Here is a 26,829-nt window from a genome sequence, read left to right on the forward strand (position 1 = left end):
CAGCTCCTTGGGCAGTTTGAGCTTTCTGAGTTGGCGCAGAAAGAAATTGAATTACATTCAATCCTAGTTCTGCCCTGACTTCAGCTTCATTTTTTCCCCTCTCTACCTCTTGTTGGTTGTGACTTCTATTCCCAGACTGATGTTCTGGACAGATTGGGGGGATTCCCGGCCCGGTATTTATCGAAGTGAAATGGATGGCTCCTTGGCTACTAGCATCGTCTCCGAGGGAGTAAAGTGGCCCAACGGAATTTCGGCAGACGATCATTGGATTTACTGGACGGAGGCCTACATGGACAGGATCGAGCGGGTCGACTTCAACGGCATGCAGAGATCAGTGATCTTGGATAGTCTTCCTCATCCCTATGCCATTGCTGTGTTTAAGGTACTTCTGGAACATCTATGATCAACTTGTCATATCCAAATACATTTTACATAGTTACAATTTCTGCCAAAATATTCTTTTTCCCTACTTTTTTATCTTATCTTAATACTTCTACACTTGTTATATAAATAATATCACCGTCCACCGTCAAATCCTAATTTCTTAACATTATTTCAATGAGTTATCTTGTCTTATCCATTGTTAATCATATATATTCTCTTTTAACTTTCATATTAATTCGTTCTTCATCCTAATAAGTTTAAGCACGTTCAGGGTTGCCTTTCTACCATTTCATCTCTCTTATTTTACAACAATCTTTCTTCTCCTTCTCCTCTCTTTCCCTTCCTTCCCTTTTTCTGTCCTTTTCTACTTTCTTCTTTCCTCCTCTCCTACTTTCTACTCTAGTTCCCCTTCCTTTCTTCCCGTCCTCCTTCCTTCCTTCCTTCCTTCCTTCCAACCTACCTTCAGTCCTGGGATTTCTAATAATTTTTTCATCCACATCCCATCCAACTTTACCCTGCTTAGCTTCCCGACTCAAGACAAATTTTACCAGACATATTAGACTTCAATAGCTATAATCACCAGGCAGCTTGTTTCAGTTCTCAGAACCACTATGAATGTGATGCAGAGCATAGCTAGCCATCCTGGGTTATTACTTGCTCGTACGGATCAAAGCAAGAACAAGAAGAGCTATGTGCCCTACAACATAGTTATTTATGTTGTGCTTTATAAGGTATCGTCATTGGCTAAGCCAGGGGTCTGCAACCTTAAACACACCAAGAGCCATTTGGACCTGTTTCCCAGAGAAAAGAAAACACCAGGAGCCACAAAACCCTTCCCGCGCCTGACTATTAACTTAGGGCCATGGTGGCTCAGGCTGTAAGATAGCCTGTTATTAAAACACAGCAGCCTGCAATTACTGCAGGCTCGATTCCCACCAGGCCCAAGGTTGACTCAGCCTTCCATCCTTTATAAGGTAGGTAAAATGAGGACCCAGATTGTTGGGGGGGCAATAAGTTGACTTTGTATATAAATATACAAATAGGATGAGACTATTGCCTTACACACTGTAAGCCGCCCTGAGTCTTCGGAGAAGGGCGGGATATAAATGTAAATAAATTTTAAAAAAAAACTATTTCTTGAGTGGCCACAAAACTAGCCTAAGTAGTTGAATTAAACTTTCTGTTTTCTTCTGAAACTTTTCTTTTCTTGGATTTATCCATGGTTGGCCTGTACCGGGGGTTGAAAAGCTCAATAAATTGCATGCTGGCGGGTGTCGCACATTGGCGGTTTTGACGCATATTTTGAGGGAGCCGCAGCAGAGGGGTGAAAGAGCTGCATGCGGCTCCAGAGCTGCAGGTTGCTGACCTCTGGGCTAAGCGTTGCACGTGAAGTCAACCCTTCAGTGTGTATTATGAATTCAACAGAGGCTAAATATTATTGCTAAATATTTGCACAATTAGCTTGGTTTGGTACTTGCTTATATGGTTATGTCTTTCAGTCCTCCAACGAACGTTTCAAAATGAAAAGGCTTCCTTTATTTTTCCTCAGAATGATATTTACTGGAACGATTGGTCGCAGCTGAGCATTTTCAGAGCCTCCAAGCACAATGGAGCGAGAATGGAGACCTTGGTTGACCATCTCAATAGCGTGATGGACATGAAAATCTTCTACCATGGAAAGACTGCAGGTATTTATCGGTCCACCAGCAAACATTGCCTTTACTTCTCTGAAGCACCTCCCTTGAAATGATCTTCCCCGTCGAGTATAATTAAAGCTAACAATTCATTGGCAACTCTGGAAGGCAAGTGTCCATGGAGAGTCTCAATCATGCAGATCATGGTTATCCCAAAGGTGCTGTCATGTTTCCAGGCGATGAAACCAGGGGTGCTATTCATCAGGTTCTGACAGGTTCTGGAGAACCGGTAGCGGAAATTTTGAGCAGTTTGGAGAACCGGCGAATATCACTTCTGGCTGGTCCCAGAGTGGGGTGGGAATGGGGATTTTGCAGTATCCTTCCCTGAGGAGTGGGGTGGGAATGGGGATTTTGCAGTATCCTTCCCCCAGGAATGGGGATTTTGCAGTATGCTTCCCCTGGAGTGGGGTGGGAATGGAGATTTTACGGTATCCTTCTGCCACGCCCACCAAGCCACCCCCATAGAACCGGTAATAAAAAAAAATTGAAATCCACCACTGGATGAAACCCATTCAAAAAGAAATAGGCAAAGTCCATCTTCCAAAACAAATTTCTTTTATTTAGGTAAGCATCAAATTGGCAAAGTCTGTTATAACCGGAATTACACCATATAATATTAGAAGTTAGAAACATCCCTCAAAAGTCACGTTCTCCAATAAACCCTCCATCCACATTTCCTGCTGTCTTCAAATTCCACCTTCCATTCTCACCAGGAGCATCTCCTGTTCCCACGGGAAAGAAAGTCACCTAGCCAAAACAATCCTCACTATCTATTCACTCCTTTCCCCCCACCTTAAGAATGTGGCGAGCCCGGAAACCCCGCCCCCCCTTACATAGTAAAAGAGAAAGAAAAGGAATAAATGAGTATAACAGAGCGCTAAATAAAATGGGCTATATATCAGTGGTGGGTTTCAGTAGGTTCTGACCAGTTCTGGAGAACCGGTAATAGAAATTTTGAGTAGTTCGGAGAACCAGTAGTGGAAATTTTGAGTAGTCCGGAGAACCGGTAGCAGAAATTTTGAGTAGTCCGGAGAACCGGTAGTGGAAATTTTGAGTAGTTCAGAGAACCAGTAGCGGAAATTTTGAGTAGTTCGGAGAACTGGTAAATACCACCTCTGACTGGCCCCACCCCATCTATTCTCTGCCTCCCGAGTCCCAGCTGATCGAGAGGAAATTGGGATTTTGCAGTAACCTTCCCCTGCTACTCCCACCATGCCATGCCCACCAAGCCACACCCACAGAACCGGTAGTAAAAAAATTTGAAACCCACCACTGCTACACATATGTCAAATTCGGGCTCGACAGGTGCTTTTCTGGGTTTTTTATCATGGAAAAACCTTTCACTTCTTGGATGAGAAGTGAAGCAATTTCAAAGAAAACAAATAAAGAAGAAAATCCAGTTTTGGAAAAACGTCTTTGAGACCTCTGGAAGGCAACATCTTCTTCCTGAAGTTTCACGATGTGCACTTTTGGTTCACAAAGTACTTTCTTCCTTCTTCTCTCCTCTGGGTAGGGAAGAATGCGTGTGCAGACAAGCCATGCAGCCTGCTGTGTCTGCCCAGGGCTAACAGTAACTATACTTGTCGATGCCCCGATGGAGTCTCCAGCCATGTGCTCCCATCAGGCGAGATGAGATGCGATTGTCCACCCAACTATCACTTGAAGAATGGTACCTGCGTAAAAGAAGGTAAAGGATACACCTGGGTGCTAGAGGGTCAGATAGCATCTCAGTTTGGATTTTGTTATATTTACCGTACTTTTTGGAGTATGAGGCACTTTCTCCCCCCCCCCCAAAAGAGGTTGGTGCATCTTATACACTGAATGCAGCCATTTTTGGCCTCCCGAAACCCTGCCTCATGCGTCCCGTTTTCGCCAAAAACAGGCCCGTTTTCACAAAAAATAGTTGGTTTCACCAAACTTGAAGAAGGTTTCGGAGGCCTGCAGAGTGGTCCTGGGAGCCAGGGAGAGTAAAAATGCAATGCATGGGGGGTTTGGTTTTTTTTTTTGCAGAAATTGGGACATTTTTGCCCTCCCCAGCCCCCAGGAGCACTACAGTATTTACTAAACAAATTTATGTTTATGTCACACAGTTTACACATACATGACCCCCAGGTGGCTTGCAACGTTTAAAGCAATCCACCATCCACAACAACAAAACGAAGGTTCTTCATTGAAGAGGCTGTTTTTTTCTGGAAGCTTTCTCTCTGGGAACTGGGATGGTTGACTAGATGTTGGGTTCATTAATTTCAGGTTGTCTTTTTTTTTCTTCTTTTCCCTCCTCTGCCTCTGTCCCTTGCCGCCGACATCCAGAAAACACCTGTCTCGCCAACCAGTACAGATGCTCAAATGGGAATTGCATTAATAACATCTGGAAATGTGACAATGACAACGATTGCGGGGACATGAGCGATGAAAAGAACTGCCGTAAGTCAAGCAGATATGTGGGTGGGGGTGGGGGCAAGGGAGAGTTTGCTTAAGTCAGGGGTCAGCAACCTGCAGCTCGGGAGCTGCATGCGGCTCTTTCACCCCTCTGCTGTGGCTCCCTGTCACTCAAAATATGCGTCACAATTGCCAATGTGCGACACTCGCCAGCATGCAATTTATTGAGGTTTTCAACCCCCGGTAGAGGCCAACCATGGATAAATCCAAGAAAAGAAAAGTTTCAGAGGAAAACAGAACGTTTAATTCAACCACATATGCTAGGTTTGTGGCCACTCAAGAAAATAGTCAGGCGCGGGAAGGGTTTTTGTGGCTCCCGGTGTTTTTCTTTTCTGTGGGAAACGGGTCCAAATGACTGTTTGAGTGTTTTAAGTTTGCTGACTCCTGGCTTAAGTGAATGATCAAAAGCAGCCCCTCTTCAAATAATCTTAGATAAATCTTGACACGCAACACATTGACAGTGAGGAAAAGTCCTTTTGATTAGGGTGGATAAGGAGGAATTTCCTGACAGTGAGAACAATTAATTTGGGGAGAGTTTTTCCTGTTTCTAAAAGATGAAGTGATGCCCTGAAGCTTCTGCAAAGTTTAAGCGTCACATTTGGTCCTTCAACTCTTTTCCTCCATTATCAGACCATAAGGTGGTCCTACCAAAACTCTCTAAAGGACCCAGTGGCTGATGGGATGGCTTTAACGTTGATGGTGCTGTTGATGTCTCAAAAGATTAGAATTCTTTATTTTTTCATTGGCCAAGTGTGATTGGACACGCAAGGAATTTGTCTTTGGTGCATAGGCTCTCAGTGTCCATTAGGAGAATAAAATACATTCATCAAGAATAAAAAGATACTTAGTGATAGTCAAGGTTACTAATAAGCTATCAAATCGTACTAGGAAATAGGTAAAAACAATATAAATTGAAAGATGCAAGCAACATGGTTATAGTCATAAGTGGGAAGACAGAGATACTAGTAAGAAAGAGAAGTTTAATAGTAGTGCAGACTTAGTAAATAGTTTGACAGTGTTGAGGGAATTATTTGTTAAGCAGAGTAATGGCATTCGGGAAAAAACTGTTCTTGTGTCTAGTTGTTCTGGTGTGCAGTGCTCTATAGTGTCGTTTTGAGGGTAGGAGTTGAAATAATTTATGTCCAGGATGTGAGGAGTCTGTAGATATTTTCACAGTCCTCTTTTTGACTCGTGCAGTATACAGGTCCTCAATGGAAGGCAGGTTGGTAGCATGAAAATAAAATAAAATGAAAATAAAATGAGGTATTAATGAAAAATGAAAATAAAATGAAATGAAAATAAAATGAGATATTGATGATGTTAGAAGGTCTCTTTTTCTTTGTGTGATAACAGCAACAACCGTGTGTGATCCTGACACCCAATTCCGTTGCCACGAATCAGGGACCTGCGTCCCCCTGTCCTATAAGTGTGATCTGGAGGATGATTGTGGAGACAGTAGTGATGAGAGCCACTGTGGTAAGTTCAAGAGAAGATCTCCGAGTCTTTGGACAGGTCTCAATTATCTCTCTGTTGCCCTGGATACCCGAAGGACCATTGCCTAGAGGCAGTGGGGAAATGTAAAATTTGTTACTACCGGTTCTGTGGGTGTGGCTTGGGGGGGAGGTCATGTGACTGGGTGGGTGTGGCCAACTTTTTTTTTTTAACTTTTAAAAGCATTTTTTCTACAACCTCTTCGGCCGGAGAGGTTGTTAAAAAAATGCTTTTAAAAGGCTCCTCTGACGATCCCAGCTTATTTTTATTTATTTTTATTTTATTTTGCATTTATATCCCGCCCTTCTCCGAAGACTCAGGGCGGCTTACACTGTGTTAAGCAATAGTCTTCATCCATTGTGTATATTATATACAAAGTCAACTTATTGCCCCCAACAATCTGGGTCCTCATTTTACCTACCTTATAAAGGATGGAAGGCTGAGTCAACCTTGGGCCTGGTGGGACTTGAACCTGCAGTAATTGCAAGCAGCTGTGTTAATAACAGACTGTCTTAGCAGTCTGAGCCACCAGTTGCCTGATCGTCAGAGGCTTTTCTTTTCTTTTAAAAGCATTTTTTTTTGCCTTTAAAAGAAAAAAAAGCCACTGACGATTAGGCAACTCAGCTGGGATCGTCAGAGGAGCCTTTTAAAAGCATTTTTTCTACAATCTTCAGTTGAAGAGGTTGTAAAAAAATGCTTTTAATAGACTCTGACGATCCCAGCTGAGCCACGTGATCATCAGAGGTTTTTTTTTTTACTTTTAAAAGCATGCTTTAAAAAAAAAAACCTCTGATGATCACGCGGCTCAGCTGGATATGGGCAGGGGGCGCAGGGATTTTTGCTACCGGTTCTCCGAACCACCTGCTGCCATTGCTATCGGATCAGGCAGTCTGGTCTGAACTGAGAGCATTTCACCCATACCTAGAGGACTGACCCTGCACCTAGCATGCTGGGGAATTATAGTTTAGCAGTTGGTGCCCCCATAGAAAACAGGCAAGAAGAACCTTGTCCAAAACGTGACCCATTTGTAAACTCAGGATGCGACTCCTGCCATGATGGATTTTATATTTGCTACTAGATTTTGTGATACTGTTACTTGAGTGGACACCAAACATCTGGATGAGGATGGCTTGTGCAAGGTGAAGAAAGGAAGATGGGCCTCAACCCATTTTGCGGAGAAAGCCACCTCATCTGGCATTTCTCTCCACCAGTTGACTCCAGTTGTGACATGTTGCGCAACTGTGTCTTTTTGTGTGCGAAATCTGTTGCAGAAGGTCTGTTGGGATGGGATGGAATAGGAGGAGGGATTGAAGAGAAATTGATTGGGTCCTTCCTTCAGACTCAGCCGTAAAGTTTGGTTTCCAGTTGCACGCACAATGACTTAACCTACGGTTTAATTCAGTTAACCATGATTGTACAAACCAGGGTGCATCGTGCGAGGCTCGGTTAGGGTCAGCCTACTGGATAGTGAGATATAATCTGAGTTTCCACCGGGCACCATTTTGTCCTGTGATTTTCAGAAGCCCACCAGTGTCAGAATGACGAGTTCAGCTGCAATTCGGGGATGTGTATCCGTCTCTCGTGGAAATGCGACGGTGACAATGACTGTCGGGATTGGTCGGATGAAGCGAACTGCACAGGTAAGCATCCCCCCTCCCTCTCTCTCTCTCCTCCCGCCCTCTCTCTCCCTCTCTCTCCCTTCCTCCCTCTCTCTCTCTCCCTCCCTCCTTCCCTCTCTTTCTCTCCCTCCCACCCTCTCTCTCCCTCCCTCCATCTCTCTCTCCCTCCCTCTCTCTTTCACCCTCCATTTCCCTCTCCCTTCCTCCCTCTCTCTCTCCTCCTCCTTCCTCTCTTTCTCTCCTCCCACCCTCTCTCTCCTCCCTCCATCTCTCTCTCCCTCCCTCTCTCTTTCACCCTCCATTTCCCTCTCTCCCTCCCTCCCTCTCTTCCTCTCTCTCTACCTCCTTCCCACTCTCTCTCCCTCCCTCCTTCCCTTCCCCTCTCTCTCCCTCCCCCTCTCTCTCCCTCCTCTCCCTCCCTCCCTCCCTCCTTCACACATTAGTGTAGACTTTTTAGATAACAAAAAGAAAGTAATAGCAAGAGAAATTGTGGAATAATGGAATAATGATAGATTATAAACTAATATAAGTATGCATTACTGTGTTTCCCCAAAAATAATCCCTCCCCCGAAAATAATCCCTCCCCGAAAATAATCTCTCCCCGAAAATAGCTCCTCCCCTGAAGATATTTAAACATATGTGCAGCCGGTCCCCGCCATTTCCTCTGGTTAGGGTTAGGGAGACAGAGCTGAAAATCAGGTAAGACGGCAAGAGGAGCCCTGTCTTGCTCCATGCACCCCAAAATAATAAGACCTCCCCAAAAACAAGACTAAGCGCTTATTTCGGGGTTCAAAAAAAATATAAGACAGGGTCTTATTTTCAGAGAAACACAGTGTTATTAGAAATACATAAACGGCTTGAATGTAACGATTATGATTAAGTTGATTAGGTTTATTTATATTAGAATGTATGACACACAGGTGCCGCCCTGTTCACACACTGATTTAATATTTTGATTAAAAAAATAATAATAATAAAAAACTTGGGGGGCAGAAAGAAGCATAATGGCTCTTCAGCATCATGTTTTGGACATAAAACGGGTTCAGAAAAACACAGCGGGTTGTGAAAAAGCACACCGATATATTTCATTTATTAGAATTGCGTGATATTAAAAAAAAATATTTAAAAATCGCTCCATCAATTGATGTTGGACAGAGGAGAAAAAAAAAACCACACACCCCTCTTTTCTTTGCAAAAGGCATCAGTTAGCGGTGGAATTTACAGCCACAGCTATGTTTGGACTGTTGGTTTGAGGAGAAGGTTTGGGCAAGGGGAGGAAGAAAGGTTTGCCAGCGGCTGTTTGCACTTTTAGCGAAGATCAAAGCCAACTCGGGACACACAGCAGGGCAAACCTGTCACTTTCCAGCTTTTCTGGTGAATTTTCCCAAGGTTGATCCTGCCTGACAGGCTGAGATGGTCAGCTTGACCTGATCCAATACAGCAGGGCGTGTGTGTGTGTGCGCGCACACACACATATTCTTGTTACCCAACAGTGTAAAGGAAGGTCATTTCAGCGCTTAAGACAGCTCAGCAATGCCCGTTCAATGTTCTTTTTCCAGACTGCTGGTGGCCTAGAGTTATCTTTAGCTTGGTCGCATTCACACAACAGATTACCCTGGGTGACTGAATCAACTCTTTTTCTAAGCCAGCCTTTGGGCTGGATGAGTGATCCCCAGCTTGGCGGGGTCACCAGAGATGATGTGTAGCCAGAAAGGGTTTGTCGTCTTGATTTCCACATTCTCCCCTCCCCTTCCTTCCTTCCTTCCTTCCTTCTTTCCTTCTTTCTTTCCTTCTGTCGTGTCCCACTCCTCCGCTGACGGCCGGGTCAGGGAAATCCGAATCAGGCGTGCCTCTGCAGCTCTGCCAAAGTCCTAGCAAAGTCCTCAGGGCAGGCAGGAGATCAGAAAGTGACTTCAGCAAGATATGTTTAGACTTTGCCTGACTCAGAGAATGCCAGAAAGCAGGTCCTTTATAAAGGCCATGGGGTGTGGCTCCATGACTCAGCACTTATCCAGGCCTGCCCCTCCCTTCCTTCTGTTGCCTCCGCCTATCAAGTCTTCTGACGCGAGGGTCACTCCAATCGGCAGCTGTTGGTAATTGACCTTCCTCAGGCTCACATGCTGTGGAGGAGGGGGAGGGGTCTAGTTGCTCCGTTTGCCTGGGCATGGAGCCAGAGCTGGGGGCTGGAGGTATTTCTTCCTCTTCAGCCTGTCTGGGCATGGAGCCAGGGCTGGGGCCGAGAGGCATACTAGGACATTCTTCAGTGTTCGGAAGCAGATAAGCAGACCCCGGCTGAGGTGAGAGCAGGCAAGACACAACACCTTCCTTCTTTCCTGCTTTGGTCCCTCCATGCTGGTAAGTCGACACTGATGATGTTACCTAGTTGGGTAATGAAATATCTGCAGGACAACAACCAAGCTCAGAGAGCACCAAGGCTCCCGCAGTAAGTCAACCGTCTGCGTTGTGTTGCTTGCAGCGGTTCATCACACTTGTGAAGCCTCCAGTTTCCGCTGCCAAAACGGGCACTGCATCCCCCAAAGGTGGGCTTGTGACGGAGACACCGATTGTCAAGATGGAACGGATGAAGACCCCATCAATTGTGGTAATGGACTTTCTAGATGTTGTGACCCAGGCCCAAGTAGGTAGTAGGAAACTCAGTCCATGAAAAAAGCTTTATTTGAACAGCTGAGAATTACTTCATTCCCAGCGTAGTTCAACTAAATTAAAGCAAATTCCTCCCAACACAAATTCCTCAGTCCTATCGCAAACCTTGGTCCAATTAGGCAAACTGCCAAAGGCCTTTCTTGGCAAACATTCAGAAGTCACAGATACAAAAATAAATGCAAGAAGACCAAGCTACCAATGTTGTTTTCCAGCAAAGCCCAAATGCCATTGCTGGTCTGTTTTAAGCCTTATGGGAGGGGCCAATCATCTCTTGACCTTACTCCAGAGTCGTACTCTTTGCTTCAGCTGCTCCTGCCTTCTGGCAGCTCTTCTCATGCGTGCATTAGGAACAGGCTCCTCCTGTTCCTCTGCCTCAATACTGTCAGCCTCTGGAGGCTCTGGAGTCCGCACCTCACTCCCCGATGGCCCTGGCCCCACCTCGGACTCATTGCTGTCCGACTCCGTTGCCAGCTCTGCAGGCTGCTGGTGGACCACAACACTAGATACAGGCAAACTCTCTTTCACTCTGACTTTTAACTTTCTCTTAACATGGACCATAGTCAAACATCTCCTAGTACACTAGATCAATTCACCAGAAAGTCTAGAACTTTTAATAAGATGCTGTATGATAGCAAGGCTAAGATACGGTTACAAGAATGCCAGTGTCTCAAACAGGAGCGCAATGTCAGGCCTGGAAACCATACTAGACTTTAGGGTTCCAGACGCTGCCACATTTTTCCCCTGAGGGGAAGAAGGGGGATTGAGGGGTATGGTAACATTCTTCAAGCGGTCAAGGTCGGATGGTGTTCACATCTGCAGGAGGAGTGGCGGGAAGATATTCGAATGAACTGGGAGAACGTGGGACCATGTGACCAGCAAAGGGGTCAGGGGGGTGGGACTCTTGGGGTTTGTATAACTGGGAAAAGAATCCAGAAGTTCAGTTTTGGAATTAATGTCAAGGTTCCAGAAAAACCTCTTCTGCATAAAAAAAACTCAGAAGCCATTGTTTTTCAGAGTTCTTTACTAGCATAAGGAAACTGGCACACGATGAGTGAAATTCCAAAACTGAACTTCCGGATTCTTTCCCCAGTTATACAAACCCCAAGAGTCCTACCCCCATAACCCCTTTGCTGGTCACATGGTCCCACGTTCTCCCAGTTTATTCGAAACCTCTTCTTGCCACTCCTTCTGCAGATGTGAACACCATCCGACCTTGACCGCTTGAAGAATGTTACCATACCCCTCAACTTCCCTTCTTCCCCTCAGGGGAAAAATGTGGCAGCGTCTGGAAACCTAAGGCCTAGTATGGTTTCCAGGCCTGACACGCAATTTACACCATCGATATTTACTGCTCTTTTGTGTAAATGGCTAAAGACATTTCTCTTCTGGATCGGTAAGTGAGTAGGCAGGCTTGGGCTCCAAAAATTTTAGCAAGGGGTTCTCTGCCCAGTTGCTGGGTGGGCGTGGCCTTGTCAGCCTCCTGCAACACAAGGGGGGGGGCATTTTTTACCTCCCTGGGCTCCAAAGGCTTTCCTTGAAACTCTGGGAAGTCAAAAATGGCCTCCCCAGACTCCTGAGGCTCTCTGGAGGCCAGAAACGGGCTTGTTTCCGGCTTTCCTGAACTCCCGGTAGGCCCATTTTTCGCCCTCCCTGAGCCTCTGCGCCTCCTGTACTTACCTGAATCCAAAACGGGCTGTATGGGGACTCTTGGGAGGGGAGGGGCAGGGTGGGTGGGGCCAGGAAGGAGTGGGATTTGGGGGATTCTCCGAACTGCAAAGAATCGTAGCTAGAGGTTCTCCCGAACCCCTGCGAACCCCCAGCAGCCCACCCCTATGAGTAGGTAGAGAAACAGTTTCCATCTGTTTCTTGTTTTGGTGGTAGCCAGATCTGATATTCGAGACTTTTGACCATGTGAGAATATCTAAAAAGTTAAATCTTAGCAACTTTGCCAAAATGTGCTAATCGAGAGACCTTTCGTTGCTCATCCAAAGCAACTTCATCAGTCAAAATAAAAATTAGATAGACACAGAGTCAGATTAGAATGTTGTTGGAATGTTCCAACTCTTAACGTATCAACTTCAGGGATTTCTCCCCAAAATGTATTGCAATATGTCAATGAAGACTTAATCATCCAGGCCAAAAATTTCTAAAAAGGTTAAATCATGGGAACTGGAGCAAAATTGATACGTTCCAACAGCTCTCTGACTCTGCCTATCTGATTTTTATTTTGACTGAAGAAGTTGGTGGGATGAGCAACGAAAGTTCTCAGATTAACAAATTTGGGTCCAGGTGCCATGATTTAAGATAATTTTAGATACTTTTGGACTGGATGATTCTGTCTTCATTAACCATGTGAAAACTCACAGCCAGCCCTTATCACCCTCTACCCAGTAGTTCTTCACGCTTTGTTAAACCAAAGACGTTGTCCTAAATTTGCTGGAAGCCTCGTGCATTTAAAACTTAAGTTTGCTTTCTTTGTTTCCTTGTGGGATGGTTTGGCAGAGAAGAAATGCAACGGTTTCCAGTGCACCACAGGGACATGTATCCCTTCTAGCAAGCGGTGTAACGGGGCGCAGGACTGCTTGGATGGCTCGGATGAACAACACTGTGGTGAGTAGAACTGGAGTGTGAAAGTTATAGGCGGGGTGAACGCGTGGTTGCTGAGTAGCCAAAAAAGGAAACGAAGTCACAAAACTTCCCCGGACATTGGAGGACAAGTTTTAATTAGCTTTTGCAATCGATCATTTCGCTCTGCACATACAGATCGTCCTACAACTTAGGTAAAGTAAAGGTTCCCCCGCACATGCGTGCTAGTTGTTCCCAACTCTAAGGGTTGGTGCTCATCTCCGTTTCTAAGCTGAGGAGCCAGTGCTGTCTGAAGACGTCTCTGTGGTCATATGGCCGGCATGACTCAATGCCAAAGGCGCATGGAACACTGTTCCCTTCCCACCAAAGGTGGTCCCTATTTTTCTACTTGCATTGTTTACGTGCTTTCGAACTGCTAGGTTGGCAGAAGCTGAGACAAGTAACCCGTTATGCGGCACTAGGGATTCGAACCACTGAATGACCGACCTTTCTGATCAACAAGCTCAGTGTCTTAGCCACTGAGCCACCTTACACCATGTCCCTACAACTTACAACCCATTAATTTAGGGACTATTTTGAAATTACAATAGCACTGAAAAAAATAATGTTTTTTTCACATTTACGACGGTTGTAGCATTCCCACAGTCACATGATCAAAATTTGGGCACTTAATGTCAAGATTCCAAGTAACAGACCCAACGCAATCTAAACTCTGAGTTTCAAGGTGCTCCTCAAAGTCCCAAATTTATTAGGCATGTCATATTGGCACATCTGGTCAAAGTTCTTTCCTCCAGTCCACATATCTGCCACATGGTCCAATCCGGTCACCATCCAAACTCCAGTTGGTTTCAGCCCATGCCTCCCTAGTACCTGGTGAGAACGTCCTTGATTCCTAGGAGAAAGAATTTTATTTTGGCTACAAGTTGCCAGCTATCTCTATCTCCCGCCCCTTCCCGTTCCCACAGCTCTGGACAGCCCTACTGTGGTGTTGTGGCCTGCCAGCGGAGCTGGTAGCAGACTCAGTGAGGAGGTTGGGGAGGAACATGGGCCAGTCCTGGAGTCTGGGGAAGGCTCTGATGAGTGCATCAGAGGCAGAGAGAGGGCCAGGGCCATCTGACAGTTTTCAACTGCCTTCGGAGTCGGACTGGCCTAATGGTTTTTTAAATGGGGTTTTATTGGATTTTTATAGTTTCTAGCCAAATTTGAAATCTGTTTTTAATTTTTGTATCTGTTGTTTTATTTTGACTGTAAACCGCCCTGAGTCCTTCGGGAGAAGGGCGGTATAGAAATTAAAATAATCAATCAATCAATCAATCAATCAATCAATCAATCAATCAGTGGACCAGAAGAACAGTTGGAGCCTGTTCCCAGTGTGTGCATGCGCAGAGCTGCCAGGAAAAGGGAACAGTTAAGGAACAAGGGTCGACTCAGGAGTAAAGCCACAGGTGGACGGTGAATGGCCCCTCCCATAGGGAATAAAAGAGGAACGAAAGGGGAGGGGTGTTTGCAGGAGACAATAAGTTCGCTTAATTGGTTCGTAACTCTCAGTGACTCCTTGCCAAGTTTTGAAGATATCGTCCTGGCGGTTCTCCAAGCCAGAGAAGGTCTGTGACTGTAAATTCTCCCTTGAAAGACTTTGCTGGATGTGAATGAGAGGAATTCACAGTCACTTAATAAAAAGGGTTTTTTTGTCGGGACAAGGAGTCTGCTTCATGCTCTTGGGAAGCCCAGGTCAGAACATGTGGCAGCCCTGAAGATGCTCCCAAAATGGATTCCGGGTTGACACTTATAGCAAACTGGGGCAACTGAAAATTGGGACTCGCTTGTGATTGTGAGTCGAGGGTTACCTGTAAACTTTCTTTCTCCGATGCTTATGCTTCTTTCTGTCCTTCCTCCCACCTCACCAACCATGCTCTGCTTTGCCACTCTGGAGAATCCCTCTGTACGCGCTACATGGATTTCATGTGCAAGAACCGGCAGCAGTGCCTGCTGCGCTCCATGGTATGCGACGGCACCTTGCACTGCCGCGACGGCTCGGATGAAGATCCTGCCTACGCCGGGTGTTGTAAGTCAAAGCGGCTAGGAAAATTGGATTTCCGGGATGGTGGGAATTTCCCTTCCCTAACAAGAGCTGGCTTGCCTGCAGCCCAGGATCCGGAGTTCCATCGCACTTGTGACCAGTTCAGCTTCCAGTGTCAGAACGGTGTGTGTGTCAGCTTGGTGTGGAAATGTGACGGCACTGATGATTGCGGAGATTACTCGGATGAGGCAAACTGTGGTGAGTGGGGAATGTGCCACTCGGAGGTGGGATTCACATAATTTACCTACCGGTTCGCCCACCACCGAAAATGTGAACCTGCGTGCGCGCTTGGCTCGCAACCACCCGTACCCTGCATGCACATGGCCTTCCGCGCATGTTCTTTTTTCGCACGCGTGGCTTGCAAACATGGATAAATGGGATAGCATAGCACTGGGACGGGTGGGCAGAGCCAGGCCCACCCGCAGGTCGCTACTACCGGTTCTCCCGAACCGGTCTGAACCAGCTGAATACCACCTGTGGAGCCACTAGAAGGAAAAGAGTCATTGTAGGAGTGGGGGAATGAGTGATGTCAAATATCATGACCTCATTGTCCGAGCAAGTGTGGTGCGGTGGCCTAGAGGTGGAGCTCTCGCCTCACAATCAGGAGGCTGTGAGTTCAATCCTAGGTAGAGGCAGATATTTCTCTCTCTGGGCACAATGAGAATGTATCAGCTGAACAAAACTCCTCATTGGCGACAGGAAGGGCATCTGGCCAGTAAACACTCTGCTAGCTCCATTCAGATGCCCAGACTCCACCCCGCAAGGGATTATCGGGTCGTTAAACGAAGATGCTGATATGAACCATCATCATCCTGCTTAGCGATAGAAATGCTGGCCCCGATCGTGGTTATGTTCAAGGCCTACCTGTACTGTATATTCTACCTCTCCAAAACTGTACCTTTCAAAAAAAGCTGGTTTGTATATCCTCAGCATTTAAAGTGTTCTGACCCAACTCCCCAAACATGATAAATCCTCTGTAGTTAACTCAAAGATTCCTTTATTAGGAGCATCAGCAGCCCCGGCAAAATAGTTTCTCTCTCACACAGGCTAACAAATCTGTCTGGCAGGGAGATGAATACTTGTCTGCCACATCTTCGCCCGCTGTCATTTATCCCCAGAGCTAGGGTGGGGCCTTGCTAGCAGTGGTGGCTCTTCCTTCCCAAGTACCGGCCCATAGATTTCCTCTGCTCTCCTCTCCTCTGCCTTCTGTGCATCCGCGCGTCAGGCATTGGACCCAGCTGTTCCTCTTCTTCCTCATTAGCCACCTCCAGACCTGGGGGCTGTTAACTCCATCTGAGGGCTGACGAATGGGCCAGGTTCCGCCTCTCTCTCTCTCTCCCTCCCTCCCTCCCTCCCTCCCTGACAGCTCTATTCCTTCTTCCCCTTTGGAGCTCTCAGGTTGCCTTGATGCAGGCCCTGATTCCCACGCCGCCTCCTCATCTGATTTAGCTGCTGACAGGCCACAACATAACGTAGTGAAAACTGACTGGCATATTTTGTCTTGAATAGAAAACCCAACCGAAGCCCCCAGCTGTTCTCGGTATTACCAGTTCCAGTGTGACAACGGGCACTGCATCCCGAACCGATGGAAATGTGATCAAGAAAATGACTGCGGAGATTGGTCGGACGAGAAGTCATGCGGTGGTAAGAGCCAGTCCTTTTTTCCAGTTACTCAAAGTTGGTTTTCTGAGGTCCTGGTATTAGGAACTATGTTTTTCTAAAAAGGTAAAGGTTCCCCTTGCACATACGTGCTAGTCGTTCCTTACTCTAGGGGACAGTGCTCATCTCTGTTTCAAAGCCGAAGAGCCAGTGCTGTCCGAAGATGTCTCCGTGGTCATGTGGCCAGAATGACTCAACACCAAAGGCGCACGGAACGCTATTCCCTTCCCACCAAAGGTGGTCCCTATTTTTCTACTTGCATTTTTTACGTACTTTCAAACTGCTAGGTTGGCAGAAGCAGACTAAAATCACATTGTCTTTTTGGCTGCAGCATCACATGATTCACTTATATTTTGCTTCACATAAACGACTGTTGCAAAACCGTTGCATTCCACCCCGTGAAATCTGTCGGGATCCTTTCTGATTTTACTTCTCTCCTTTGTAGTATTTGGCATTGTTTCCAGAGTCCCTGGAGGATGGGGACAGCAAAAAAAGTCACTTCCTGTCCGACCGGAAGTTGGGAAACGGGCCATTTCTGGCCTCCGAAGGGCCTCCAGGGGGGTGGGGAAGGCGGTTTTCACCCTCCCCAGACTCATAGAGAGGCTCTGGAATCAGGTGAAAGAGAAAAACAGGCCTACTGGGCCATCACGTGCCAGAAGCAGGGGGGTTGCATGCGCGGGGCCGGGGTGCATAGTATTATGGATGTGGGCACACGTGCATGCAAACCCCCCCCCTTTCCTGGCACACGATGGCAGAAAGGTTAGCCATCACTGACTTAGGTCAAGGATGGGCATTATGGCCCCTTTCCAATTTGTGGACTTCAGCTACCATAATTCCTGAGCCAGCCATGTAGGCTGGGGAATTCTGGATGTTTAAGTCCACAAGTCTTAAGGTTGCTAAGTTTAGAGACCCCGGCTCTACAACAATAAAGTAGCATTTTTTGGAATCCCCATGGTCTCTTTTTCTTGACCGGTCCACCTTGAGGTTTTACTCTGAAGTTGTTCTGGTTGGAATCTAGGCTCTGCAGTCATCCCCATCACCACGACGGTTCCTGCCACGTGTGGCCCGAATCACTTCCGGTGCAATAGTGGGACGTGCATCATGAACAGCTGGGTTTGCGATGGATACCGAGACTGTGCCGATGGATCCGACGAGGAAGCCTGCCCCACCGCACGTAAGGCGCCCTTACCCCTTTCCCCGATTTCTAGACATTTGGGTGAGCTGGGCGAGAAGGGGAGAAATGACCTCACACCGCTGTGCAAATGACACAAATTGCATCGTTCGTGTGCCTTGCGTTACACAACACGACATGTTGCAAGAATGCCAGATGGAGAAGACCTGCCAGATGTTCCAACAATAGGAAGGAATCACAGCAAAGCATCAGTTAGTAACCTGTAGCCACTGGAGATATGCTACGTTCATTCATAATAATAAGGCAGGGTTTTTTTTTAGCAAGCGGGTTGAGGAATAAGAATTAATGGCTTGGCTTGTGCAGGCAACCAACCACAACTCCTGGTTGTGCATTAAATCCATATGGATCAATTTGGAGGAGGAGGAAGGAGAAGGAGGAAGAGTAGAATTGTGGGGTCCTTATTAGTCTCTGAGCTTGGTGGCTTTCTTGCAGAAGTTTCATTACCCAACTAGGGAACATTTTCAGTGCTAGAAGAGGGTGGATTTGTGAGAGGAGGAGGAGGAGGAAAAGGAGACCCAAGTCCAGTATATCTCAGGGACACTAAGTTTCGAAAAACTGTTAGGGATCACTGTTAATTCATAGAGGACAATCCGGTCTAAAAGTCCCACGTAAAGTGATTGAACATCTTCAAACATGCCAAGGTTCTTTTGTAGGACCAATTCCTTAAAGGAATGATATACATGCACATCTCTGCTTTGATCGGATGGGGAAGGCATCGTTTCTGCTGAAGTAGCCAGCTCAGATGTGACTGAGTGCACCAGCTGCTGATGGCTGAGATTTAGGACTAGGAAGGATCAGTTCATGGTTTGGAAGCTGTCTTCTCCTGTCTCAGCAGATTCAGGCTGCCATCTGGTGGTACTGGAGGCAAAGAAACCAGCCTTCCATGTGAACATAAATTATAGCGCAACCAAGCTTTTCTCTAATGCAGTATTACTGAATCTTGTGGACTTCAGTGTCCCTGAGATATACTGGACTTGGGTCTCCTTTTCCTCCTCCTCCTCTCACAAATCCACCCTCTTCTAGCACTGAAGATGTTCCCTAGTTGGGTAATGAAACTTCTGCAAGAAAGCCACCAGAATTCCTCAGAAGCTTCCTAACAGCTCTCAAAGATGATGCATCGAGAGCGATGTTTCTGAATCTGGGGCCGTTTTTAAGATGTGTGGATTTCAATTCCCAGAATTCTCCAGCCAGCCATGCTGAAGTTGAAGTCCACACATCTTAAAATGGCCCAGGTTCAGAAACACCTGCTCTAATGAAGCAGGGTAATAGCATCTCTATGACTTCTGCTAATGCAGGGGTCTTCAACCTTGGTCCCTTTAAGACTTGTGGACTTCAACTCTCAGAGTTCCTCAGCCAGCTTTGCTGGCTGAGGGACTCTGGGAGTTAAAGTTCACAAGTCTTAAAGGGACCAAGGTTGGAGACCCCTGTGCTAATGCATGCTTCCCCCACCCCCACCTTCTGCCCACCCAGCCATCGGTTCCAGTTCCACATCTGCCAGCGTTCATGGACGGTGCAGCCGGTTTGAATTCGAGTGCCAGCAGACCAAGAAGTGCGTCCCAAATTGGAAACGCTGCGATGGCTTGAAAGATTGTCAGGACAGCACAGATGAACTGAACTGCCGTAAGTCTTTGTTGGCTTTATGGGGAAAGATTCCCTGCTGTCCCAGGAGGTCCGTTGTCTTCTCTCTTGCCGGACAATGCCGGGAACCCACTGGAATGGCCTTTGATCTGTATCCCTGGTTTTGCATTCCTGAAAAAATGGCTGCATATCTTCGATGTCACAAGTGGTGTATCATTTCTCCATTCATTGGGTTCAAACCAGGGGTGAAATGCTACCGGTTCTAACCGTTTCGGCCAAACCGGTAGCTATGGCAGCGGGTGGTTTGGAGAACTGGTAGCGACGGCAGCGCGAGGCTCCGCCCATCCTCCCGGGTGTCATTACTTGCCTTTAACCAGGAAGTAGCCTGTTTTTTACCCTCTGCGCATGCACAGAAGGGTTTGCGCATGCGCAGAGAGTCCGCGTGGCACGTGCCCTTTCGAACCAGTAGGAAAGGTAAGTAGATTTCACCCCTGGTTCAAACGGATCATACAAATCCATAATGTTGGTCGGTCATGAACGAACAAACCCTACAGTTGTGATGTGTAAACCATGGTAACTCATTTCACCATCAATTGGGATCAGATACGATGTTGCTGAAATGTAATGTTGGTTGATCATGAATGAACAAACCCAACGATAATGAATTGACCATGATAGTTCATTTCTCCCTTAATCTGAATCAATCGGATGTACAAAACCATAATGTTGGTTGGTCATGAATGAACAAACCCAACAATTGTGATGAGTAAGAGATGGGGAACGATGGTCCTTTTATGACTTGTAGACTTCAACTCCCAGAGGTCCTGAGCCAGCATAAAAGGGCCATAGTTCCCCACCCCTGAATTAGATGGTATAAAACTTTGGTTGATCATGAATGGACAAACCCCATTGTGATGAGTAAAAACACAATAGCTCATTTCACCATTAATCTGATTCGAGTAGCTCATACAAAACCATAGTATTGGTTGATCATGACTGGACAAACCCAACAATCATGATGACTGTAAAGAACTACTAGGCTTTCAGGAAAAGAAACAGCACCAAAATCCAGGAATGCTTCTACTATTCAAAGTATGGCAACAGATTGCTTAGTGCGAGGCATCTAAGTAGATCCGCCCCGTCTACTTGTTGTAAGATGGCAGTGTTGTATGTTCTTCTGTCTTCCAGCGACTCACAGCACCTTGTTATGCCCTAGTGGATTCAGATGTGAAGATGGGGAGGCCTGCATCATGAAGATGGAACGATGTGACGGTTTTCTGGATTGTCCGGATAGCAGCGACGAAAAGAACTGTACCGGTAAGTCATGGCTTCTAAACAGAAATCCAAAAACAATTAAGCTGATGGAATCAAATCAAATCAAATATCTTTATTATGGTCCCTGACCAGCCTTTCTGATCACTTGCGACTGGAATTCCAGCCCCAATTCTGTTATTCTAAATCGAGGACAGCCTGTATTTGATCCAATGGTGCGTTTCACATTTTGTTACCATCGGTTCGCCGTGCGTGCATCCGCTTTGCACGCATGTGCGTCTTCCGCGCAGTGCCTGGCCTTCCACACATGCGCTTTGGTCACGTGTGTGCCTTCTGCGCATGCCTAAAACGTGCCTAAATAGGACGACAGAGAGCTGGAACAGGTGGACGGGCCCACCCGCGATTTCTGTTACCGGATCGCCTGAACCGGCTGAATTTCCACCTCTAATTACATCCAATGAGGCTGGTGGGGTGGAGCTCAGTTCAGAAGACCTGTCTCAAGATGGCTTTTCTCCAGGGGTTTCTTGCTCCCATCGTCCTCTTCTCTCAACCCGACTTGTTTCGTCAGCAAAAATACTCTGGCCCTCAATTCATTATGGCTGAGATAACTTCCCCATTAATGGCTATCGATCGCCCTTTCCGTTTGACACCGCTTCCCACGCTGCGGTGCAGCCCTGTCCCTCCCCCAAGTGGAAGGGGTCATTGAGCATCCATCAGTCTTTAGTTCTTTAATTAAATATTGATCGGGAGAAGCCTGCCCAGATTCTCTTCACCTACCACGATGTGGAAAATGTCCACCTGGCTGGAATTTCAAAGAGCAGTGCTCTACGGTTTTGAAGCCATTTTCCAACGGCGAGGAAGTTGATCTTAGAGAAATTAGTGGCTCGGGGAAAAGACTAGGAACTATTTGAACTATTCTGTTTTTATTTGGGGGGCATTTGCAGGGTGGGGCAGGGGAGGAAGTGATTTTTTATTTTTTATTTTTTTATTTTTTTTATTTGCATTTATATCCCGCCCTTCTCCGAAGACTCAGGGCGGCTTACACTATGTTAGCAATAGTCTTCATCCTATTTGTATATTTATATACAAAGTCAACTTATTGCCCCCCCAACAATCTGGGTCCTCATTTTACCTACCTTATAAAGGATGGAAGGCTGAGTCAACCTTGGGCCTGGTGGGACTTGAACCTGCAGCAATTGCAAGCAGCTGCTGTTAATAACAGACTGTCTTTCCAGTCTGAGCCACCAGAGGCCCGTGATGTCAGGAGCTCAACCAGAGCCTTTAATTCAGGGGTGAAATCCAGCAGGTTCTGACAGGTTCTGGAGAACCGGTAGTGGAAATTTTGAGTAGTTCAGAGAACCAGCAAATGCCACCTCTGACTGGCCCCAGAGTGGGGTGGGAATGGAGATTTTGCAATATCCATCCCCCAGGAGGGAATGGAGATGTTGCAGTATCCTTCCCCCAGGAGGGAATGGTGATTTTGCAGTATCCTTCCCCCAGGAGAGAATGGAGATTTTGCAGTATCCTTCCCCCAAGAGGGAATGGAGATTTTGCAGTATCCTTCCCCCAGGAGAGAATGGAGATTTTGCAGTATCCTTCCCCCAGGAGGGAATGTGGATTTTGCAGTATCCTTCCCCCAGGAGGGAATGTGGATTTTGCAGTATCCTTCCCCCAAGAGGGAATGGAGATTTTGCAGTATCCTTCCCCCAGGAGAGAATGGAGATTTTGCAGTATCCTTCCCCCAGGAGGGAATGTGGATTTTGCAGTATCCTTCCCCCAGGAGGGAATGTGGATTTTGCAGTATCCTTCCCCCAGGAGAGAATGGAGATTTTGCAGTATCCTTCCCCCAAGAGGGAATGGAGATTTTGCAGTATCCTTCCCCCAGGAGAGAATGGAGATTTTGCAGTATCCTTCCCCCAGGAGGGAATGGGGATTTTGCAATATCCTTGCCCCAGGTGGGGGGAGGGAATGGAGATTTTGCAGTATCCTTCCTCTGCCGTGCCTACCAAGCCACACCCACAGAATCGGTAGTAAAAAAATTTGGATTTCACCACTGCTTTAATCTGCGCAGCTGGGACAGAAAGCCCACTTGACCTACACTAGGTTTCTAGCCATTTGGGGTGGTGGGTCCAACTCTCCAGAATGTAGTCTCTCCGTAGTCAACCTTCAGGAAAAATGTCAAGACACAATTTATAAGAAGAATATAGAAGTTTGGGTTCGGGTGATCAGTTCTATTAACTCCTGTGGACTGACCTCTGTGCTAGGAGTGCATAGTATGTAAATATACTGGATGGATGGATGGATGGATGGATGGATGGATGGATGGATGGATGGATGGGAAAGGGAAGGAAGGGAGAGGGAGGGAGGGAGGGAGGAAGGTTAACCTTTAGTCTACAATATTGTTTCTGCATAGAACTGGTGAGAATAGCTATAGCAATAGTATTTAGATCCTCCTTGATAACAACCGCCACCCCCACCCCTACCTTGGACCCTCGGCTGATGTAATGCTCGGAAACCTGGAGGGCACATCTCAACCAGGGGGGCCCCTCCCTCTGGGCCCAACCAGGTTTCCGTAATGCCCATAAGGTCCATGGACTCCCTGAATAAGGTCGCAAATCAGAGGAGCCTTATTAACCACGGACCGGCATTACATAACATCAGCCGAAGATCCAAGCTCTGAGGATCACGACCACCCGAGGAACGGGTAGGGACAGAGGGGCCGGAGCACGCGATCGCTTTCAAACATCGAACGCGTGCTCCCATAACTCGGTATGGCCCCTCCCCCCCGCCATATCTGCCTCTCCCCCTTACCGTACAGATCGAACATCCCTCTAAACCTGGAACGTCCTCCCCTGCCTCCGGACAAGATGGAATAGTGTCGCGAACTAGCACAGGGCTGGATCCTCCCGACGGGTTTTCCCCCACCCGTCGAATCCCTCCCCTTAAAAACCCTTATTTAAAAACGGTTTAAAAACCCCACAGATTCTTCTTCCTCGATGCCACCTCTCCGGGTCCCAAGACCCTCGTTAAGGCCGCCATCGATAACCCGGAGGGCCATTCCTGCGAGGCGGGGGAACCTCGCAGTCGGAAGAGGTCAGCGGACGAATATTTCATGCTAAAAGATTAAATAACAGTGGGGGGGAAAAAAAGGTGTTCCCTAGCCACTTGATGTTATCGTAGCCTATGGACAAAATCAGGACAGTCACAAACCAGGGCCAAATGCCCGGTAAGGGTAATAAATAAGATGGAAGTTTGGCTGATGGATTCCGCCATTCAATACTGCCCATAATGGATACAGCAAAAGTTTTTGCCCACTGGTGCCGCCCATAATCAAGTCCAAGGCCGTCCACAATTGATGCCATCAATAAATAAATAAATACCGGGGACAGGAGAAAAGTTTTCAGCCGCAGATGTCAAATGATGGTATATATAAGAGTCAGCTAAAGATCTAAAATCCAAAATGTCCAAGCTACCTGTGTCCAATGTCTGTGGTGCCGCTGAAAATAGTCCAGCAAAACAATCCAGCCGCAAGCCGCTGATGATAAGTGCGGCCATAACGCAGCCAGACAGTCCCAGATGTTGCCAAAGGAACCAACAGATGGATGGAATCGTAGAAACCATGCTGCTGAGCCATGCCACTGAAGGATAGAGTGGCAGAACATCCAGCCGCCGATGGACATATGCGGCCGGCAGCAGCAAACCACGATCCCGCCCGGCCATTCCCAGCAAGCGCCCGCGCCTCCAGAATGGCCGCGCCATCTACCGACTGCCGCTGATGGTATCAGTGCCGCTGCTGCTGGTATCAAGCTGCTGCTGGTATCAAGCCGCTGCTGGTATCAAGCCGCTGCTGGTATCCAAGCCGCTGATGGTATCACTGCCGCTGGCCAGCCTACCACACCCCAACTGGTCGCTGATGTCCGGCGACCGCTTCACCAACCGGCGCGTTTCCGAGCCCGTTTCTCGGCCGCCCAGCCAAAGTGGCCCCGGGCACCGGTCCACCGCCCGCCCGCCTCTCCACCCCCGTTCCCGGCAGCCGAGGGTCTAACAAGACCCGAAGATCTCATTTCGGCTGCCGGAAAGATGTACTGTGGGGCGGCGGGCCCAGATAGCTCAAAGACACCCCCGAGACATCGCGGCTAGGGGAAACGCCAGCCCACCGCCTGCATGGCTCTCAGAGCGCCGCCAAAATGGCCGCCGGCAACCGTCCACCGCTCGCCCGCCTCTCCAGCCCCGTTCCCGGCCGCCGGGGGTCTAACAAGACCCGAAGATCTCATTTCGCTGCCGGAAAGATGTACTGTGGCGGGCCCAGATAGCTCAAAGACACCCCCGAGACATCGCGGCTAGGGAAAACGCCACCCCCCCGCCTGCATGACTCCCAGAGCGCCGCCATTTCCGCGCATGCGTAGAAGAAAAAGAGGTCTTTTTGCAGGGGTCTTCAACCTTGGTCCCTTTAAGACTTGTGGACTTCAACTCTCAGAGTTCCTCAGCCAGCTTTGCTGGCTGAGGACTCTGGGAGTTAAAGTTCACAAGTCTTAAAGGGATTGAGACCCTGTGCTAATGCATGCTTCCCCACCCCCACCTTCTGCCCACCCAGCCATCGGTTCCAGTTCCACATCTGCCAGCGCTCATGGACGGTGCAGCCGGTTTGAATTGAAAGTGCCAGCAGACCAAGAAGTGCGTCCCAAATTGGAAACGCCATGATGGCTTGAAAGATTGTCAGGACAGCACAGATGAACTGAACTGCCGTAAGTCTTTGTTGGCTTTATGGGAAAGATTCCTGCTGTCCCAGGAGGTCCGTTGTCTTCTCTCTTGCCGGACAATGCCGGAACCCACTGGAATGGCCTTTGATCTGTATCCCTGGTTTTGCATTCCTGAAAAAATGGCTGCATATCTTCGATGTCACAAGTGGTGTATCATTTCTCCATTCATTGGGTTCAAACCAGGGGTGAAATGCTACCGGTTCTAACCGTTTCGGCCAAACCGGTAGCTATGGCAGCGGGTGGTTTGGAGAACTGGTAGCGACGGCAGCGCGAGGCTCCGCCCATCCTCCCGGGTGTCATTACTTGCCTTTAACCAGGAAGTAGCCTGTTTTTTACCCTCTGCGCATGCGCAGAAGGGTTTGCGCATGCGCAGAGAGTCCGCGTGGCACGTGCCCTTCCAAACCAGTAGGAAAGGTAAGTAGATTTCACCCCTGGTTCAAACGGATCATACAAATCCATAACGTTGGTCGGTCATGAATGAACAAACCCTAGAGTTGTGATGTGTAAACCATGGTAGCTCATTTCACCATCAATTGGGATCAGATACGATGTTACAAAAATGTAATGTTGGTTGATCATGAATGAACAAACCCGACGGTAATGAGTTGACCATGATAGTTCATTTCTCCCTTAATCTGAATCAATCAGATGTACAAAACCATAATGTTGTTTGATCATGAATGAACAAACCCGACAGTAATGAGTTGACCATGATAGTTCATTTCTCCCTTAATCTGAATCAATTAGATATACAAAACCATAATGTTGGTTGGTCATGAATGAGCAAACCCAACAATTGTGATGAGTAAGAGGTGGGGAACAATGGTCCTTTTATGACTTGTAGACTTCAACTCCCAGAGGTCCTGAGCCAGCATAAAAGGGCCATAGTTCCCCACCCCTGAATTAGATGGTATAAAACTTTGGTTGATCATGAATGGACAAACCCCATTGTGATGAATAAAAACACAATAGCTCATTTCACCATTAATCTGATTCGAGTAGCTCATACAAAACCATAGTATTGGTTGATCATGACAGGACAGACCCAACAATCATGATGACTGTAAAGATCTACTAGGCTTTCAGGAAAAGAAACAGCACCAAAATCCAGGAATGCTTCTACTATTCAAAGTATGGCAACAGATTGCTTAGTGCGAGGCATCTAAGTAGATCCGCCCCGTCTACTTGTTGTAAGATGGCAGTGTTGTATGTTCTTCTGTCTTCCAGCGACTCACAGCACCTTGTTATGCCCTAGTGGATTCAGATGTGAAGATGGGGAGGCCTGCATCATGAAGATGGAACGATGTGACGGTTTTCTGGATTGTCCGGATAGCAGCGACGAAAAGAACTGTACCGGTAAGTCATGGCTTCTAAACAGAAATCCAAAAACAATTAAGCTGATGGAATCAAA

General features: G+C 47.2%; 1 protein-coding gene across 1 annotated transcript in view; it reads left to right on the top strand.

The window, feature by feature from the left end:
* Positions 1-26,829, top strand: part of SORL1 (sortilin related receptor 1) — a 106,971-nt gene that overhangs the window by 54,670 nt on the left and 25,472 nt on the right. The window contains exons 20-33 of the mRNA XM_058194380.1: positions 136-382; positions 1,934-2,072; positions 3,592-3,765; positions 4,389-4,502; positions 5,871-5,993; positions 7,529-7,648; positions 10,104-10,229; positions 12,794-12,901; positions 14,811-14,942; positions 15,024-15,155; positions 16,467-16,601; positions 17,635-17,790; positions 19,279-19,428; positions 20,575-20,703. Coding sequence (XP_058050363.1) covers positions 136-382; positions 1,934-2,072; positions 3,592-3,765; positions 4,389-4,502; positions 5,871-5,993; positions 7,529-7,648; positions 10,104-10,229; positions 12,794-12,901; positions 14,811-14,942; positions 15,024-15,155; positions 16,467-16,601; positions 17,635-17,790; positions 19,279-19,428; positions 20,575-20,703 — 1,985 coding nt within the window. The remainder of the gene's footprint in view (positions 1-135; positions 383-1,933; positions 2,073-3,591; positions 3,766-4,388; positions 4,503-5,870; positions 5,994-7,528; positions 7,649-10,103; positions 10,230-12,793; positions 12,902-14,810; positions 14,943-15,023; positions 15,156-16,466; positions 16,602-17,634; positions 17,791-19,278; positions 19,429-20,574; positions 20,704-26,829) is intronic.

This window comes from Ahaetulla prasina, chromosome 9 (genome assembly GCF_028640845.1).
Source record: "Ahaetulla prasina isolate Xishuangbanna chromosome 9, ASM2864084v1, whole genome shotgun sequence".
Taxonomy (NCBI): domain Eukaryota; kingdom Metazoa; phylum Chordata; class Lepidosauria; order Squamata; family Colubridae; genus Ahaetulla; species Ahaetulla prasina.